Genomic DNA, 18,699 nt, shown 5'->3' with positions numbered 1-18,699 from the left:
GCTGGTGTATCTGTAACAAGAGGAGGAAGAGAAGGAACTTCTTGGATTTCCCAGATAGCTGGGCACAGTGTTCATAGCACTGATCACAAGAGGTTCTCATGTCCTGGTGTGATTGAGTACACTGCCTCTGCACTCCCTGCTCATGAGACTTTTCTTGAACAAAGTCTAGTTATTCTGTTAGCGTTTCTAAAGCAGGAGATAAAAATATGCAAAGATTTCCCCTTCACAGCACAGCCTCTTTTGAGTAACTTTCTGAGAACCTTCAGATTGTCTCATTCTTCTTATTCCTTGTAAAAATATTATGACAGAATTGTAAAGGTCAGATCTAAACCCTAGAAAGCAAATAAATGAAGTAAGGTTGAGTTTCGTCCCAGGCCACTGATCTATCCTTCGTTACCCGAAGTGATACTATCACAATAAACTACAATTGAGAAAGGTGACTGCAGGAAATAAGAGAAGGCCAATGTAACATCACCTGGGTCTGCTTAAAGATCTCAGTATAAAGGAAATACTGTAGTAAGACTATACTGGGAATAGAGGAATGAGACAATTAAGTACACAAGAATGCTCAGCAGTCAAAATGCACTTCTAGTCTGAAAAGTGACTCTGTAAAAGTTTGTCTGTCAATTACTCCTATCAAATGAGGCTCAGTTTATAGGTAAAAAGATGCTATTTTTTCAATTGCCAGTGCTGCAAACTACCCCTGGGTTCTGAGAGTCATGGTGGACTCTTTCCTTTGCATACATCATCAGCTGTAATAAAGGTTCTAAAGTCCAACATTGGTCCTCAGTAACTCCTGTGCTGCCCTATTGCCTCTTATGCACTGATGTAACTGCTTGGAACTGAGTAGCCAGTTCTACTGACAATGCACAAGATGGAATAGAATCCAGTTCCCTCCCTCTGAACTCTACCAGCTCTGCAGGGCTAACAGTCAAAACATACTTTAGTCACTGAAGTTGGCAAATGCGACCATGATACACAGGGAGCACATCTGTGGAATAAGCTGGGACCTTTTTTAAATAGTCACTTTTCAGAGTGGACCATTATTTGAATATCCAAAAAAAAAAATGTCCTGACAGTCAGGTACATGAGTCTGTGGAACAGACTCCTGAAGGAAAGGTGCAGCATCTCCATCTTTTGGGACAACAATGTACAAACCATTGGAAATTATGCTGTAGAGAACAAACCTGTGCTGGCTCCAAGAGATGGACTGGGTAACATACTAGGTCTCTTCCATCTCTGATTTCAATGATTTTTTTTTTACCAGCCTTGCGACCAGAGCATAACAGTTCTCAGAACAGTGTGATATGTTATCATGTGTATTTCAATGCCTGACTGCGACTGGCTAAGTTAAGGACAGAGTATCATTCTAGTGTTCCCAGCCTGATTCTGAATTTCTTGCCTTTGGTGAAATTGCTTAATATTTAAGCTTAGTTTTCCATGATTTAACATACTTTTTAAATTAAATGATAGTTTTTAGAAATACAAAGATTCCATAGGAAACATGCAAGCTGACACAATAGGTGGTTAAAATATGTAACACATATGCATATCCTTGGATAACTTGTTAAAATTATCTCAGTTCTGTGTGATATACTGTGTCAGCAAGTTAGCACAGCATTCCCCCTGGAGTAATACAAATCTGTATACTAAAACGCTTACAGACAGGTTACCTAGTTTGTGCACAAAGGTAACATTTAAACATTAATGTTGCTGTTTTAATTTTTTAAAAGAATTCAGTCCCAAAACTCCCCCAGTGCACATTTTCCAACAACTGAGCTAGACAACTTTGATTTTAAAAGGAAATAGATACCACAGCGATAGATGCCTTTTGAAATATCTAAGACCTGTGAATTCTAGGAGCAGAAAATGTGTCAGAAACCATGATACATGTATCACGAGTCCTTTATCTTAAAAACACCTCCATTAATTTGTTTAAAAAAAATGTACTTTTACATATTTTGTAGAAATTATAATTATTAGGCAGTCGATTAATTGCAGTTAACTCATGCGAATAACTAAAAAAAATTAATTGTGATAAAAAATGAATCATGATTAATCTCATTTTTAATCACATTGTTAAACAATAGAATACCAATTGAAATTTATTAAATATTTTTGTTTTTCTACATTTTCAAATATATTGATTTCAATTACAACATAGAATACAAAGTGTAGACTGCTCACTGTTTATTTTTATTACAAATATTTGCACTGTAAAAATGATAAAAGAAACAGTATTTTTCAATTAACTTTGTACAAAGACTGTAGTGCAATCTCTTTATCGTGAAAGTGCAACTTACAAATATAGATTTTTTTGTTACATAACTGCACTCAAAAACAAACCAATGCAAAACTTCAGAGCCTACAAGTCCATTCAGTCCTACTTCTCGTTCAGCAAATCACTAAGACAAACAAGTTTATTTACATTTATGGGAGATAATGCTGCCCACTTCTTATTTACAATGTCAACAGAAAGTGAGAACAGGCGTTCGCATGGGACTTTTTTAGCCAGCATTGCAAAGTATTTACATGCCAGATATGCTAAACATTCATATGCCCCTTCATGCTTCAACCACCATTTCAGAAGACATGCCTCTATGCTGATGACGCTCCTTAAAAAAAAGTGTTAATTAAATTTGTGACTGAACTCCTTGGTGGAGAAATTGTATGTCTCCAGCTCTATTTTACCCACATTCTGCCAAATATTTCATGTTATAGCAGTCTTGGATGATGAATCAACACATGTTGTTCATTTTAAGCATACTTTCACTTCAGATTTGACAAAATGCAAAGAAAGTACCAATGTGAGATTTCTAAATAAAGCTACAGCACTCGACCCAAGGTTTAAGAATCTGAAGTGCCTTCAAAAATCTGAGAGGGATGAAGTGTGGAGCATGTTTTTAGAAGTCTTAAATGAGCAACGCTCTGATGTGGAAACTACAGAACCCGAACCACCAAAAAAGAAAATCAACCTTCTGCTGGTGGCATCTGACTCAGATGATAAAAATGAACATGTATCGGTCCTCACTGCTTTGTATTGTTAGCAAGCAGAACCCGTCATCAGCATTAATGCATGTCCTCTGGAATGGTGGTTGAAGCATGAAGGAAAATATGAATCTTTAGCACATCTGGCATGTAAATATCTTTTCAACGCTGGCTACAACAGTGGCATGAAAACACCTGTTCTCACTTTCAGGTGACATTGTAAATAAGAAGCAGGCAGCATTATCACCTGCAAATGTATACAAACTTTTTGTCTGAGTGATTGGCTGAACAATAGGATTGACTGGGCTCATAGGCTCTCAAGTTTTGCTTTGTTTTATTTTTGAATGCAGGGGTTTTTTTGTACATAATTCTACATTTGTAAGTTCGAATTTCATGATAAAGAGATTGCATGACAGCCCTTGTATTAGGTGAATTGAAAAATATTATTTCCTTTGCTTTTTATGGTGCAAATATTTGTAATAAAAAAATATAAAGTGAGTACTGTACACTTTGTATTCTGTGTTATAATCAAAATCAATATATTTGAAACTGTAGAAAACATCTAAAAATATTTAAATAAATGGTATTCTGTTATTGTTTTACAGTGCGATTAATTGCGATTAATTTTTTTAATCGCTTGACAGTCCTAATAACTATTATGAGCAAAAATGGTCTTTTGATGTAAGAATGGGGCTGAAAGTAAGGAGATCTGTGTTCTGTTCATAGTCTTCCACAAACTCACAGTGTAACCTTGTGAGAGTCAAATCATTTTTGTGACTCAGTTTCCTCTTCTGTAAAATGGGATAATGGTAGTCCACATGGGTGCTGAGACTTAATATTTGTAAAACTCTTTGAGATTCTTGGCTGTAGAAATAAAAAATACTAATTATTTAAGCACCAGCAATATATTGGTGTTGTATATGAAGACAAAGAGAAAGATACGGTCCTTTGCATCAAAGAGCTTACAGTCTAATTAGTAGGGCCCTACCAAATTCATGGTCTTTTTTGGTCAATTTCATGTCCGGGGGTAAAATTACTCAGTTTCATGTTTACATCTGAAAATTTACACTGTTATAACTGTGGGGGTACTGACCCAAAAGGCGTTCAGGGTGTAAGGTTCACAAGGCTATTGTAGGTGGGTTATGGGATTGTCACCCTACTTCTGCTATGCTACTGGCAGGGGGGACAATGAGCTGGACAATCAGAGAGGAAGGCTGCTGGCTGGGCGCCCAGCTCTAAAAGCCAGCGCCAGCAGCAGAGCAGAAGTGAGGGTCACACCAGGTATGGAGGGGGGGGTTACAATAGGTCTGGTTTTCCTGGCAGTCTCCCACCTGAGTGGATGGGAGGTGACATCTGGAGCCACAGCATCTCTGTGCAGGGAGGTAATAGCTGCTGCTGGAGCTGCAGCCTCTGCACAGGGAGTGTGACAGTTGCAGCCACAGCCTCTCCACATGGAGAGGTGACAGCTCAAGCTGCAGCCTCTCTGCACGAGGGGGAGCGGCGACAGCTTGAATCGCCAAGCTTCCTACAGCTGGGGGAAATTTCCAGAAATGGATCTGACCCGTCCCAGGAGCAGCCCCTGCAGGGGAAGAGGACGTCTTGTCCCTCCTCACCCCCAGCTGGGACTAGCAGCTGGAGCCCTGCACAGGATAGGAGCCCCCGGCTCCATGCCAGATTTTACAGGGTAGAACAGATTTCACGGTTCGTGATATGTTTTCACAGCCATGAATTTGGTAGGGCCCTACTAATTAAATATTCAACACAAGATATACTGGGATAGTCAGAGAATGGTGCTAGCTTATAAAGATCTTAATTTATTATAAGTGATTCAGGTTGCCCGATGTTTTCCATTTTAAGACCCTGTTTTCAGTTGCTGACAACTTTGCCAAATTTAAATTGCTTGGGCTGAAACTTTCCACGATGGGTGTCTAACTCAAGTTGAATTTTTTTTTAAAGTTTCACCTAAAACAGTTCACCTATTTAACACAACAAAATTAAGGAAAATAACTTGTTTTGCCCAAGCTAAAAAATTTTTTGATAACTGTTTTTGTTACAACTATGTCTTGGAGCAAAGACTTGAAATTTAGCGTGGGTATGGCCTTTGAGTCAGAGATGGCCTTCTGACATCCATGTGAAAATCCCTCCAAATTTGGCCACACTACATGCCTGTGAAAAATCTGTTTGCACGTTCTAAGTAGAGGCTTGTTACAGTTTGGCAGCAAAATTCTCTGATGAATCCAGCTCCACTGAGCATGCTCCATCTCCTCACATCTTCTACAAGCTGACCAGACTGCACATGCAGAATGACTAATCGTGCTCCTTCCGGAGGCTAAGCAGGAATTTTACTGCAATTGCTGCTCCCAGGTTCCAGGAGTGCCTGTGATACCAGGCACCAGAACTGAGAGCAGTGAGATTCTCTCTGCTGTGCTGTCTCTGCTGTGACACAGGCAGTTTGGAGGAGAGCGATGAGACAAACTGACTTGAGTGCAGCAGAGTAAGGAATAGGGTGCTGGAGGGGAAAAGATGAAAAGTGTGGGGACAGGGGCAGGGCCTCTGTCTGGGAGGATGGATAAGAGCCTCGGAAGGAACAAAGTTAGGAGCAGGAACCAGGAGAGAGAGTACAGGCACAAGAGCAGGGAGGCAATAATGAGGTCATGGGAGTAGGAACAAGAGGTCGGAGGGAGAGGCAGAAGCTGGGCTGGGGGAGGGCAAAATGGGCAGGGTCAAGATTGAAGCAGAGGTGACAGAGAGGTCTGTCGTCACTTGAGTGTACTCTCCTAAAGAACCTGGAATGAATCCCATTATTCTGGAGTCTTGACATTCCTATGATGTCTCATAAATAGCTCTAAAACCCACTGGCAAAGCATGTGTCTCCATGCCACTCTAGTGGCAGGTCTGCTTAGAAGAAAACAGCCATCTATTGCTACCAGTTACTGTTGGGCTGAAATGGTAGAGGACTGTGCTGTGGATCTAACTTTCCCAATCATGGTGATGACCCACGTGTGGGAGTCAGTATGGTACCACAGGATGGCATTCAGTTTTTAAGTTTTTAAAAAACTTGGGAAATTACATCCAAACAGCAATGTTCATTCAGTTTGCAAAGGCAAACCCTCAAATGTTAGGGGATGTCAGAATTAAGGTTGCCAGTGCAACCTTAATTCAGCCCTTTTGTGCACAAGGCATAATGATGCTGTCTTTAAATACATGGACGCCTACTCTTTTTTCCACAGACTTTTTATGATGTAATATCTATCTGTCTAGATAGATAGATAGATATAGATATATCTAAATACAGAGGTTACACACACACATACGTATAGTGCTGGTTTATTGTTATATTTATTTTTCTGACAGTGACACCTAAATTCCAGGGTCCTGTTGTACTAGATACTATACAAACATAAAGAGCTTAGGGTTGATTTTTTGTTCTGTCTAGGCTACAGTTGATGTAGGAACAGAGGAGGTGTGGCCAAAAGATACTTTTGTTACCTTTTGTGCCTCCCCTGTTCTGGGGCCAGCTTCAGGCCTTCTCAGCCTCCAGCGTGCATTACACTTGGCTGCTTATGGCCCCTCAGAGCTGTTTCAGAAGCCTGTAGCCAGAGTGCAGCAATGTAGAGGGGATATAGCACACAATCTGGCCCATATTGTACATATATTTATTAACAACAAATAAGACACGGGACATTTCCTGGGAATTAAATACTGGTTGCGGGGAGCTCAGGAGCCATCCACCACCAGTTATTAATTCCCACGAAATGCCCTGCACTCAAGGCCAGTGCAAGGAAGTTTCGTGCCCTAGGTGAAACTTCCACCTTGTGCCACCCTCCCACACCCAGCTAACCCCACCCTCCCACGGCAGCTAACCACGCCCACCTGCCCCCCCACCAGAGGAGCACCCCCTACCCCTACAGCAGCTAACCCAGCCCCCAACCTGGGGAGCCTGCCGCCCCCCTCCCCTCCAGCAGCTACCCCCCTGCGGCAGCTAACCCTGCCTGGGGAGCCCACCCCAGCTCACGTTGGCTCCACCTCCTCCGCTGAGCACACTGGCGCTGCTCTAAGTCTCCTCCCCTGCCAGGCTTGCGGCACCGATTGGAGGAGAATTAGAGCGGGGGCTGTGTGCTCAGTGGAGGAGGCAGAGCAGAGGTGATCTGGGGCGGGGAGTGTTTCCCCTATGCGCCCCCCTACCCCCCGTTACTGCGGGTGGCCCTCCCCGCGCCCCCTGCCCCAGCTCACCTCCACTCCACCTCCTCGCCTGAGCAGGTTTTAGGCACTCTCAACCACTAGGCACCCTAGGCGGCCACCTAGTTTGCCTAAGTGGTTGCACCAGCCCTGCCTGCACTATTGCATTACTGCCTTGATAAGATGAAAATAGGGCTATGAATTTGTGTGTGTGTCTGTGTGTGTCCATTCCGTTGGTATATATGGAGCATTACTAGAAAATTAATACCTCGCTTATTAACCCATCTTGTTACATGAATCATCACTCAACATTCCATTGAATTTAGAAGTTCTAAACCTGAATTGTTGAGCAACTGATACTTGCATGAGAGATTAAGGAAATCACTTGCTTAGATCTGATTCTGCAGGATATCAGATGTCACAATGTTTAATGGGCTTGATCCTGAAAGATACTGATCGCCCTGGCAACATGCAGAATGCTCTCAATTGCCATTGTATTGCGTGTAGTTGAGGATGCTCAGCACCTCACAAGATTGGGCCATGCATTAACATAGAACTTCAAAAGGCTCTAGGATGAATTTCCTTTGAAGACTGGACTGCAGAGGATTTTCTGTTTGCCCTTATCTTGTTTCCTGTCTGCCTTCTGTTCCATCTATGCATTCACACAATGCAGGAAAGAGGAAAAGGAAGCTCTTCCCAGCAACACAAATTTCATTTCAAGGGAGGCATGAAATTTCACTGATTTGCTTCTTCAATTAACATTTAAGAACTCTCTTTAGTATCAAAGATTAAATTATCTCAGAACCCTATTCTCATTTGATTCATGGAAGTTATGGAATCAAAACATGACACTGAGCTTCAAGAAAGATTGACCCTTTAGAAAACAAGATAGCAGTGTTATCCTTGGGAGTTAAGGGATGAAGAGCAGCTCCCGATAGAGTAAGACTTATCTGTCATGGAGTCCGAAAGTTAAAACTCAGCAGACTGTATTTGTGTGTGATTGTCTTTGAAAATATGGTGGATCTCTTGCTGCGTACATTTAATACATTATCACTAGGGCCCTAGCAAATTCACAGCCATGAAAAATGCATCACAGATCGTGAAATCTGGTCTTTTTGTGCTTTTACCCTATACTATACAGATTTTCATAGGGCAGACCAGCGGTTCTCAAACTGGGGGTCCTGACCCAAAAGGGAGTTGCAGGGGAGGCCACAAGGTTATTTTAGGGCGGTTGTGGTATTGCCTCCCTTACTTCTGCACTGCTTTCAGAGCTGGGCAGCGGGAGAGCTGTGGCTGTTGGCTGGACACCCAGGTGTGAGGGTGTATGGAACTTCATTGAAGTCAATGAGAATTGTATGTGCCGAGGGCTTGAGACATTGGGTCTTAGGTGTGGCAAGTTGCCAGAGTAGCCCCGCAGGTGGATAAAGGGTAGAGTTTGGGTGTCCCTGTTCTGCCCTCTGGTTTTTAAGTTATTTTCCTTGTGTGTTCTTCTGTTCAAACGTCTACTTATTAAAAATCACAAAAGCATGAGATGGGAATGATGGGAGGAAAGAGAGAGAGGAATAAAGAGAGAAAAACAAACCTAACCTTGCCATGAATTTTGCTTTGTGGGGGAGGGTCCTTGGGGAGTAAATAGTTGGGGAAAGGAAGTGCCTCCACTGATAATGCAAAAATAGTAAAACATAGATTTTTAAAAGGACACTATCTACTAACTTTTCAGTTCCTTGTGAAAGCCTCTTATGGCTGAAAATAACATTTTCCCCTCTTGGTTTTGAGAACTGTTGATATCCCTTCGTTCTGCCCCTCACAGGCCTTGGTTAATGATGAAGCAAAAATCAGTAGTCATTGTGGGGCTGGGGCAATGGATTTTAAAATATAATCGGCTGAATATATCCTGATGTAACTTCAGTGAAGTTAAAGGAGTTACCTCAGGGATGAATTGGGTCCATTCTTTTTAATTTACAAATCAGAGCAGTTTTTTCTTTCAGTATAACAGAAAAGATGTCACATATGTGCTCTAAATACTTACTGGTGTTGTTTTAAAGTTCAATATTGTCCTCTGTGGGTTTCATAGGAAAGACTGTGGACATGGAGGCAACCTCATTTATATGCTCCCCACATGGAGCTGTGCTTACATCCAAAGATTAGAAGGACTAAGGAAAGTGGGTATCCTACCAGTGCAGGCTGAAACCAGGGAAAATTTTCCTAACTAAGATGGATGATGGGGTAGGGATTGTTACTAGAGACTGTGGTAACAAATATTCACTAGGACCTCTCGTCTGGGGAGGGCAGAGGGAGATGTACTTCTGACATCCTCGCTGGTTTTCTGGTTACACCTCCTAAAAAGAACTTAGCCATATAGAATCCCATAGCTGTAGCTTGTGCGGAAGCATTTACATTCAACTAGGATGTCAAAGGTCAAAGTTCACGTTTTGCCTTCTTCTTTCTCACCCCCTTCCCTCAATTTTATAGGGCGATATCCATGAGGATTTTTGCAGTGTTTGCAGGAAAAGCGGGCAGTTGCTGATGTGTGACACATGTTCACGTGTGTATCACCTGGACTGTCTGGACCCACCTCTGAAAACCATTCCCAAGGGCATGTGGATCTGTCCCAAATGTCAAGACCAGGTATTGTTTGAAAGATAGGGAGTTACACACAGTGCACTACAAAGATTTTCCGAGTTAAAGAAAATAACCTGATCACTTGGCTTAGTTAGATTGGAACAGCCTGACATTGAGCAAATCTATTTGATCTGTAATTAGGCTTGTGTGAATTTCATCAAATTGCCACTGTTCGAATGCTCACAAATACTAAGCCTTTAAGTCTTGCTTTTGTGCTCCCAGACTCAGGGTCCTTTTGTGTTACCCTTGTGTTTCAACTCTGCTTTTCTGGGGCAAAGCACACAAACTTTTGGGAAAGGTTCTCTATGACTCATAAAGATTTTCCTGTAGCTTTTTTACTCAGAATTTCTCTGAAAGGTGGTAGTTCTTTGTCTAAAGTGAATAGGATATTTGCACAAGCCTACCCGTAATAGAGAGAGAAAATACTGAGCCAGTGGTTGCTGGTAAAACCCAAACATCAGAGAGGTTGTCATTCCTGTTCTCTTTCGTGGTACATTCGGTGTCAGAATAATGACTATCGATGAATGACTTGGACGTTCTTCCCTCAAAAAATCTCTGTAAAAGTATACAAATGGATTGAAATAATGAGATGATATTTCATCCATTAATGGCATAAAGATTACAAGATAAAGAAATAAACTGCTGTTTTCATTTTCTCTATTTTGGAATTTCAAGAATTACAGTGGATTGCTTTTAAGCCAGCAGCCAAAAGCTATTAACATACTGTCTGACCTAAGAGTAGGGTGACCAGACAGCAAATGTGAAAAATCAGGACAGGGGTGAGGGGGTAATAGGAGGCTATATAAGAAAAAGACCCAAAAATCGGGACTGTCCCTATAAAATCTGGACATCTGGTCACCTTACCTAAGAGAATGCCTTAGTAGTCTATGTGAGCCTCTGTTAACCAGATAATAACATAAGAAAGCAACCTGGCATTTCCACATGCATGTTACATAATGCAACAAAAAGAACAAACAAAAACTCCCAGTAGATTAAATTACTCGATATGGTTGTAGCTGAAGGAGGAGGAGGCACAGCCTGGCTTTCACACTCACCCCCCCGCCACCACCACCGCCGGTTTATGTTTTACTGAAAAGTTACTAGAAAATAAATTAAAAAGTGTCAGAGACATTTTGCTTTAGAGTGACTCCAGCCTCAGTCCCCTGGGTCATTCCTCTGGTGAGCTACCAAGATTCATTCTTCCTCCCTAAATAAGGTATCTTGAGAGGGAATCTGTTTATCCTCTTAAAGATAAGTATGATGCTTATACTTATAAAGAGAGTTTGGCAACACCAGTAACGTGGTCCTGAGAGCAGCTGGAGATGGGAAAGTGACATGTCTTACCTGTTCGAAAGTGTGAAGTTCAGATGTGTGGTGCAGAGGCTTTCCAGGAACAACTTAGATCAGCAGTTTGTCTGAGCCATGAAACCACGTTCCTGTCCTCTGGCAAGTTTGAGATCAGATACGTTGTCTTTTCATTCCTCTTTAACCTGTTAAGTTTCATTAGCAGAAGATGTTTGTGGTTATGAGGGAGTGAGAAAATGCTGACATTTATGATAAATCGGCCTCTGTTGTGGAGGCTATAACACAGATGCAAATAATTCCCTCTGTTGAACCTCGGAACAGGATTGCAAGGCATTATGTTAACAGGTTGTGCCTAATGATAGCCATGAAAGAAACTCTTTTGTCTCACCTTCTCTTTTTGTCTCTTCCCTTTTTCTTTCTCCCTTTCCCAGAGGTAAAATGTGTGCCAGTTAAATGTACACACTCTTTTCTTTCAGATGCTGAAGAAGGAAGAAGCAATCCCATGGCCAGGGACTTTAGCAATTGTTCATTCATATATTGCATACAAAGCAGGTAGGAAAACAGAGAACACCTTTGCATTGCTTTCGTGTTTGTAAAATGTTATTTTGGGAATGGTCGGACTTGTTTTAAAGAGGAAATTACGAGGGACAACCCTTGATAACCCAAGTAATAATGTGAAAAGGGCAGTCTGGGTACTTTTTGAAAGCTTCATGTGATTCTTCATTTATGCAGGTGCTATTTCAGGTATGATACAATGTGTCCATTGTATAAAGTAGCTTAGAGACTCCATCTGAAGGGCATAACAGGGACTCTTTAAATATTCATCATTGAGAGGATTATTATTCCCTTTTACAGCAAAAGAAGAGGAGAAACAGAAGCTACTTAAATGGAGTTCAGATTTAAAACAAGAAAGAGAACAACTAGAGCAGAAGGTCAAACAGCTCAGCAATTCCATAACAGTAAGTATTTTTCTCCACTGTAATGCTACACTTGTTCTCTGCAGCCCTTTCATTCTAGCACCATGCAAGCAGGCAGAGCATAAGTCTGGAGACTGGTACCATAGGCCTGATCCAACTTCCATAGATGTTAATGGGAGCTGGGTAAGCTTCTATTTGAGCTTTGCTCTTTCTCCTGCCCTTTGGATCTTTTGGATGTTTAAAGTACAGCTACATTAGCTCATGCTAGCTGTACCTTGCAGATGTACAGTAACCCATAATATCAACAGTTGACAAACACAACCCATGGAGATGTATAGTGGACTCTTTGGCTCTTATTTTTATTACAGAGAAGCAGCCTAAGTAGCTACAGGTCCTAATATCCGATGCTTCATTTTATTCTGCGTCAGTAGGCCAAATTGCATGGTGGGACTTACAGCATTGGTGCACGGCCCTATCATATCTAAAATGAAAGCAACTGCAGTGGTCTTCATGTTACTCACAGGTTTGGCCCTCAGATTCCTGACAAGTTACCAAGGCAGTTTTTGTTTGGGCAAACATTGGGTGCCCTTGCCTAATGTTAATTACAGCTTCCCACGCTTTTTCTCCCTAACCAGAAACTAAGTTTTGCACTTTGTTTTATAACAGTAATAACTAGAACCTATGTGTTAGCATGTAACTTTCTCTCATCATCACACACAAGGTGGACTCCTAAGTCACCACATATAAACATGAGCCCCTCAGGAGGTCCCATGTCAATATCAGAGAACTATAAATGCTAAGTTCTTCTTCGAGTGATTGCTCATATCCATTCCAGTTAGGTGTGAACACTCGTCGGAAGATTTTTACCCTAGCAACTCCGGTGGGTTGGCAGGTCGCCCCCTGGAGTGGCACCGCCATGGCGCTGGATATATACCCCTGCCGACCCGACCGCTCCTCAGTTCCTTCTTACTGCCCATGTCGGTCGTTGGAACAGTGGAGCGCGGCTTAGCTGTCCTCCACTTCCCTAGCTTCTCCTTGTTCACTTGATCTCTTGTTGTATATAGTTAATTAGTCTATAGAGTAATTAGTTTTATAGTTCTTAGTTAGTTAGTGTACATAGTTTAGCAGGGTTCGGGCATTAGCCCTTCCCCGCACCCGGTGCCAGGGCCTATGCCCGGTTCACCGGGATTTAAACCGTGCTCGGCCTGTAAGAAGCCGATGCCCACGAGCGATCCCCATGACTCTTGCCTAAAGTGCCTGGGGGGAATCGCACATCTCCAATAAGTGCCGCATTTATAAGGCCTTTAAGCCGCGGACAAAAAAGGAGAGGGACTTTCGCTTAAAGACTCTCCTTATGGAGACAGCCTTGAACCCTCCGTCCTCGGCACCGAGCGCTGACAGCGCTCCTCCGGCACCGGACCGTGCCGGCTCCGCCAAGACACCTCGGCACCGGCCATCTCCGGCACAGGGACCTGATCGAAGACTCTCAGCTCCCACCACTCCTGCGACGCAGACTCGTTCAGATCGCCCGGCACCTACTCCTGCTGCGGCACCGATGACTGTGGTACCGTCGACTCCGGTTCCGAGAGGGCTGTCGAGTCCGGTCCTTGAGAGCTCCCCTCAGAGGCCTGTGGTTGAGCTTACGGTCCCCTCCACACTGGAGACGTTCGCCTCAGCCAGGGACCTTATTGCGATGACTGAGTCTGTCCTGCCTCAACCGCTGGTGTGGGTACTGCATTCCAGAGGCAAGCCAGCCGCTATGAGACCTCCTTCGCTGTACTCGACAAGCCGGCACCGATCTTGATCCAGGTCCCGGCATCGCTCGAGGTCCCATGGACAGTCCCGGTTGAGACGCCGCTCGCAGTCCCAGCACCGCTCACCTAGGCGATACCGGTCGTACTCGCGGCACTGATCCACCTCTCATCCTGCCCGGTACTCTCGGTACCGCTCCAGCTCTAGGCACCGCTCCTGACACCGAGACTCTCGCAGCCAGTCCCGCCGCAGGCCGTCGAGATCCAGGTCGACCTCCCGGCACCGCGCTGGTTGCAGGTCCTGGTCTCGTTCTTGGCACCGCTATGGCTCCCGGTACCGATCCCCAGCACCGAGGAGATCTCCAGCGACGAGAGTGAAGGACTCATACCAGTCTCGCTTGGCTCCTCCCTGGCCGTCCCGGCACCCGTCCGTGTCCTCTCAGGCAGACAGTGCATACGCCCTGGACACCGATGTGCCTGCTGCATTGTTTCAGGAGCCCCAACCTCAAGATCATGGGCTGCAGCAATGGGGTTTCTGGACGCCTTGGGCGTACCATCAGACCCAAGGCTCTCAACCAGGTCCATCACATTCGACCACCTCAGAACACTGGGTGCCAGAAGCCACGATCACCTGTCCTCCTCCTCCCCCTATAGAGGAAGGATTGACCCAGCCTCAGGATTTCCAGATCCCCGGGGAGACGCAGACGATCCACCAGGCGGAATCCTCATCAGACCTGCTGGTTCCAGGTCTCTCCTCTTCATCCTCCCCTGACGAGGCTGTAGCTGGAACCTCTTCTATTGGCCCTCCACGAATTGACCTCAGGGCCCACCAGGACCTCCTCAAGCGTGTTGCACAAAATATGAACTTGCAAGCCGAGGAGGTTCCGGAGGTACAGGACCCAGTGGTGGACATTTTGTCATCAGATGCCCCCACTAGAGTGGCTCTTCCCTTCATTAGGACCATACAGGCCAACACCACTACGAACTGGCAGTCTCCAGCCTCTGTCCCACTGGTGGCGCGAGGAGATGAGCGTAAATATATGGTGCCCTCCAAGGGCTATGAATATTTCTATATCCAGTCGGTCAACGGGAGGGAATGCCATGGTCAGCAGGCGCCAGCCCCTAAATCAAAGGAGGCAAGACGCATGGACTTGCTAGGGCACAAAGTCTATTCGGCAGGGGCTCTTCAACTCCGCGTGTCCAACCAGCAAGCTCTCCTTAGCCGCTATAGTTATAACACCTGGGCGGCAGCGGATAAATTCAAGGAGTTGCTTCCGCAAGACACCTGGCAGGAGTTCTCGGCCATCCTTGACGAAGGAAAGAAGGTGGCAAGAACTTCCCTCCAGGCTTCTCTGGACACCGCGGACTCAGCTGCCAGGCCTCTGGCCTCTGGTGTGACTATGCGCCGTATCTCGTGGCTGCAGGTTTCCGGCCTCCCCCCGGAGCTCCAACACATGATCTAGGATCTTCCATTTGAGGGCCAAGGGCTGTTTTCAGATAAAACTGACCCTAGGCTGCAGAGCCTAAAAGACAACAGGGTCATTATGCGCTCGTTAGGAATGCACACGCCGGTGACTCAGCGCAGGCCCTTCTGGCCCCAATCGCACCGCCCTTACCCTCAGCCCCGGCAGAGGCAAGACTTCGCTAGACGGCGAGGCAGAATCAGTCTCCGAAGGCAATCGGGCAACCAAGGGGGCCAAAACCAAAGCTCCTCCAAGCCTTCCTCAGGGCCAAAGCCTTCCTTTTGAAGGTGCACCCGAGGGCATTGTACCAGTTTCTTTAAAGGATCCGTCCCCTCCTTTTTCCAACCATCTTGCCTTTTGCCTTTTTCCTCCCTGCTTGGTCCCAGCTAACATCAGATCTTTGGGTCTTACGCATGCTGGAACTTCGATACCACCTTCAATTTATTTCAACCCCCCCCTTCCATCCTCCTCCCTTGTCCCTCTTCAGGGACCCCTCTCACGAGCAACTCCTCCTACAGGAGGTGCAATCACTCCTCGCCAAAGGAGCCATAGAGGAGGTACCAGAGCACGAGCGGGGCAAGGGGTTTTACTCTCGCTACTTCCTAATCCCCAAGGCAAAGGGAGGTCTCAGACATATCCTAGATCTGTGGGAACTCAACAGATACATGATAAAGTTGAAGTTCCATATGATATCCCTGGGGACCATTATCCCATCCCTGGATCCTGGAGACTGGTATGCCGCATTCGATATGAAAGATGCCTACTTCCATATAGCCATCTTCCCACCTCACAGGAGTTTCCTCCGGTTTGTGGCCAACCGCCAACATTTTCAGTTCGCGGTCCTCCCGTTCGGCCTCTCTAAAGCCCCAAGAGTATTCACCAAATGTATGGGTGTAGTCGCCGCCCACCTCCGCTGCAGTCGGATACGTGTGTTTCCGTATCTAGACGACTGGCTCATCCGCGGAACCTCCGAGGTAAGTGACCTCAGTCACGTCCGCATTGTCAAGGACCTTTTCCTACATCTAGGTCTAATGATCAATCCGGAAAAATTGACTCTGATCCCCACTCAGAGGACAGAATTTATTGGCGCCACCCTGGATTCCACTCTTGCCAAAGCCTGTCTACCACTCCCACAATTCCAGACTATGGCAGCCATCATCCGGAGACTGCGAACGGCGCCATTGACTTCGGTGCACACTTGCCTCGCTCTCCTGGGCCACATGGTGGCCTGTACATTTGTAACGAACTACGCCAGACTGCGCCTCCGGCCCCTCCAGTCCTGGCTCAACTCACAATACCGACTGGCCGGGAATCATATGGACATGGTCGTCACCATTCCCCCGACCGTCCTAGACTCCTTACAGTGGTGGCTGGATCCCTCCATGGTGTGTGCAGGGCTCCCGTTCCATCCACCCCAGCCCTCGGCGTCCCTGACAACAGACGCATCATCCCTTGGTTGGGGAGCTCACCTCGGACACCTATGCACCCAGGGCCTTTGGTCATCTCAAGAGCTGACCCTCCACATCAACGTCCAGGAGCTGAGAGCGGTCCGCCTCGCTTGCCAGACGTTCCGACAGCACTTACAGGGCCGTTGTGTGTCAGTATTCACCGACAACACAACGGCCATGCACCATATAAACAAGCAGGGCGGCATGAGATCTTCACCCCTGTGTCAAGAAACCTTACGACTTTGGAACTTCTGTATAGCCCACTGTATACACCTCATCGCGTCCTTTCTCCCGGGAGTTCGGAACACGCTGGCGGATCACCTCAGCAGATCCTTCCTTTCCCACGAATGCTCACTTCGCCCAGACGTTGCTCTTTCGCTCTTCCGGAGGTGGGGGTTTCCCCGGATAGACCTCTTTGCATCCCGCGGGAACAGGAAATGCCAGGCGTTCTCCTCCTTTCAAGGCCTCTCACCGGGTTCAGTGGCGGACGCCTTCCTTATACCGTGGACAACGCACCTGCTCTATGCCTTCCCACCATTTCCGCTTGTCCACAGGGTCCTACTGAAAGTACGCAGGGACAAAGCCCGCTTAATCATGATAGCTCCAGCGTGGCCTCGGCAGCACTGGTACACCATGTTGCTAGACCTATCATAGCTGACCCTATCCCCCTGCCTCTTCACCTGGACTTGATCACTCAGGACCACAGCAAACTGCGTCACCCGGACCTTCAGTCCCTCCACCTCACGGCATGGCTCCTGAGTGGCTGACCCAGTCTGAGGTGCGTTGCTCTGCCCCAGTGCAGCAGGTGCTCCTGGGTAGCAGGAAACCTTCCACTAGAGCGACATATTTGGCCAAGTGGAAGCATTTCGCATGCTGGTGCGTGGAGCAGAACTTCCTTCCCACCGAGGTCTCCATTCCCAACATCTTGGATTACCTCTGGTCCCTCAAACAACAGGGCCTAGCAGTGTCATCTCTGAGGGTCCATTTGGCGGCCATCTCTACCTTCCACCCAGGGGAGAATGGCCGCTCGGTATTCTCACACCCGATGGTGTCTAGATTCCTTAAGGGCCTAGAGCGCCTCTACCCCCAGGTACGCCGCCCTTCCCCAACATGGGACCTTAACCTGGTTCTTGCTAGACTCATGTCCGCCCCATTCGAGCCGTTAGCAACTTGCTCCCTTCTCTACCTCTCATGGAAATCCGTTTTCCTGGTGGCCATCACTTCAGCGAGACAAGTGTCCGAGCTTTGGGCCCTCACGGTAGATCCCCCATATACTGTGTTCCACAGGGACAAGGTGCAGTTGCGACCACATCCAGCCTTTCTCCCCAAAGTGGTATCAGCCTTCCATATTAACCAGGAGATCTTCCTACCTGTCTGCTTCCCAAAGCCACATTTGTCTCGCAGGGAGCAGTAGCTACACTCCCTAGACGTCCGTAGAGTGTTCACTTTTTATATCGAGCGAACAAAGCCATTTTGCAGAACCCCCCAGCTCTTTGTCGCGGTGGCTTAGCGTATCAAGGGCCTACCCGTCTCCTCGCAGCGGATTTCCTCTTGGGTAACGTTGTGCATCCGCACCTGTTACGACTTGGCTCACGTCCCATTGAGCCACATGACTGCGCACTCTACCAGGGCTCAGGCCTCATCGGCTGCTTTACTCGCTCATGTGCCCATTCATGAAATTTGTCGCGCAGCTATCTGGTCTTCGGTCCATACCTTTGCCTCCCATTATGCCCTGGTTCAGCAGTCTAGGGATGACGCAGCGTTCGGCTCCGCAGTGTTACACTCTGCGACATCTCACTCCGACCCCACCGCCTAGGTAAGGCTTGGGAATCACCTAACTGGAATGGATATGAGCAATCACTTGAAGAAGAAAAGACGGTTACTCACCTTTGTAACTGTTGTTCTTCGAGATGTGTTGCTCATATCCATTGCAAACCCGCCCTCCTTCCCCATTGTCGGAGTAGCCGGCAAGAAGGAACTGAGGAGCGGTCGGGTCGGCAGGGGTATATATGCAGCGCCATGGTGG

General features: G+C 46.2%; 2 protein-coding genes across 4 annotated transcripts in view; one reads left to right on the top strand and one right to left on the bottom strand.

Annotated features, from left to right (window-relative positions):
• The window catches only part of CRY2 (cryptochrome circadian regulator 2), a 208,057-nt gene that overhangs the window by 540 nt on the left and 188,818 nt on the right, over nucleotides 1–18,699 (bottom strand). The window lies entirely within an intron of this gene.
• PHF21A (PHD finger protein 21A) overlaps nucleotides 1–18,699 on the top strand; it is a 312,010-nt gene that overhangs the window by 285,397 nt on the left and 7,914 nt on the right. For 2 of the 3 annotated variants that reach the window (XM_032775102.2, XM_032775108.2), the window contains exons 15-17: nucleotides 9,640–9,795; nucleotides 11,571–11,646; nucleotides 11,950–12,053. In XM_032775102.2, coding sequence (XP_032630993.1) covers nucleotides 9,640–9,795; nucleotides 11,571–11,646; nucleotides 11,950–12,053 — 336 coding nt within the window. The remainder of the gene's footprint in view (nucleotides 1–9,639; nucleotides 9,796–11,570; nucleotides 11,647–11,949; nucleotides 12,054–18,699) is intronic. The other variant, XM_032775109.2, reaches the window with a different exon arrangement.

The sequence above is a fragment of the Chelonoidis abingdonii genome, chromosome 4 (assembly GCF_003597395.2).
Source record: "Chelonoidis abingdonii isolate Lonesome George chromosome 4, CheloAbing_2.0, whole genome shotgun sequence".
Lineage (NCBI taxonomy): Eukaryota > Metazoa > Chordata > Testudines > Testudinidae > Chelonoidis > Chelonoidis abingdonii.
Note: the sequence above shows the minus strand (reverse complement) of the source record. Positions and strands in the feature narration are given on the sequence as shown.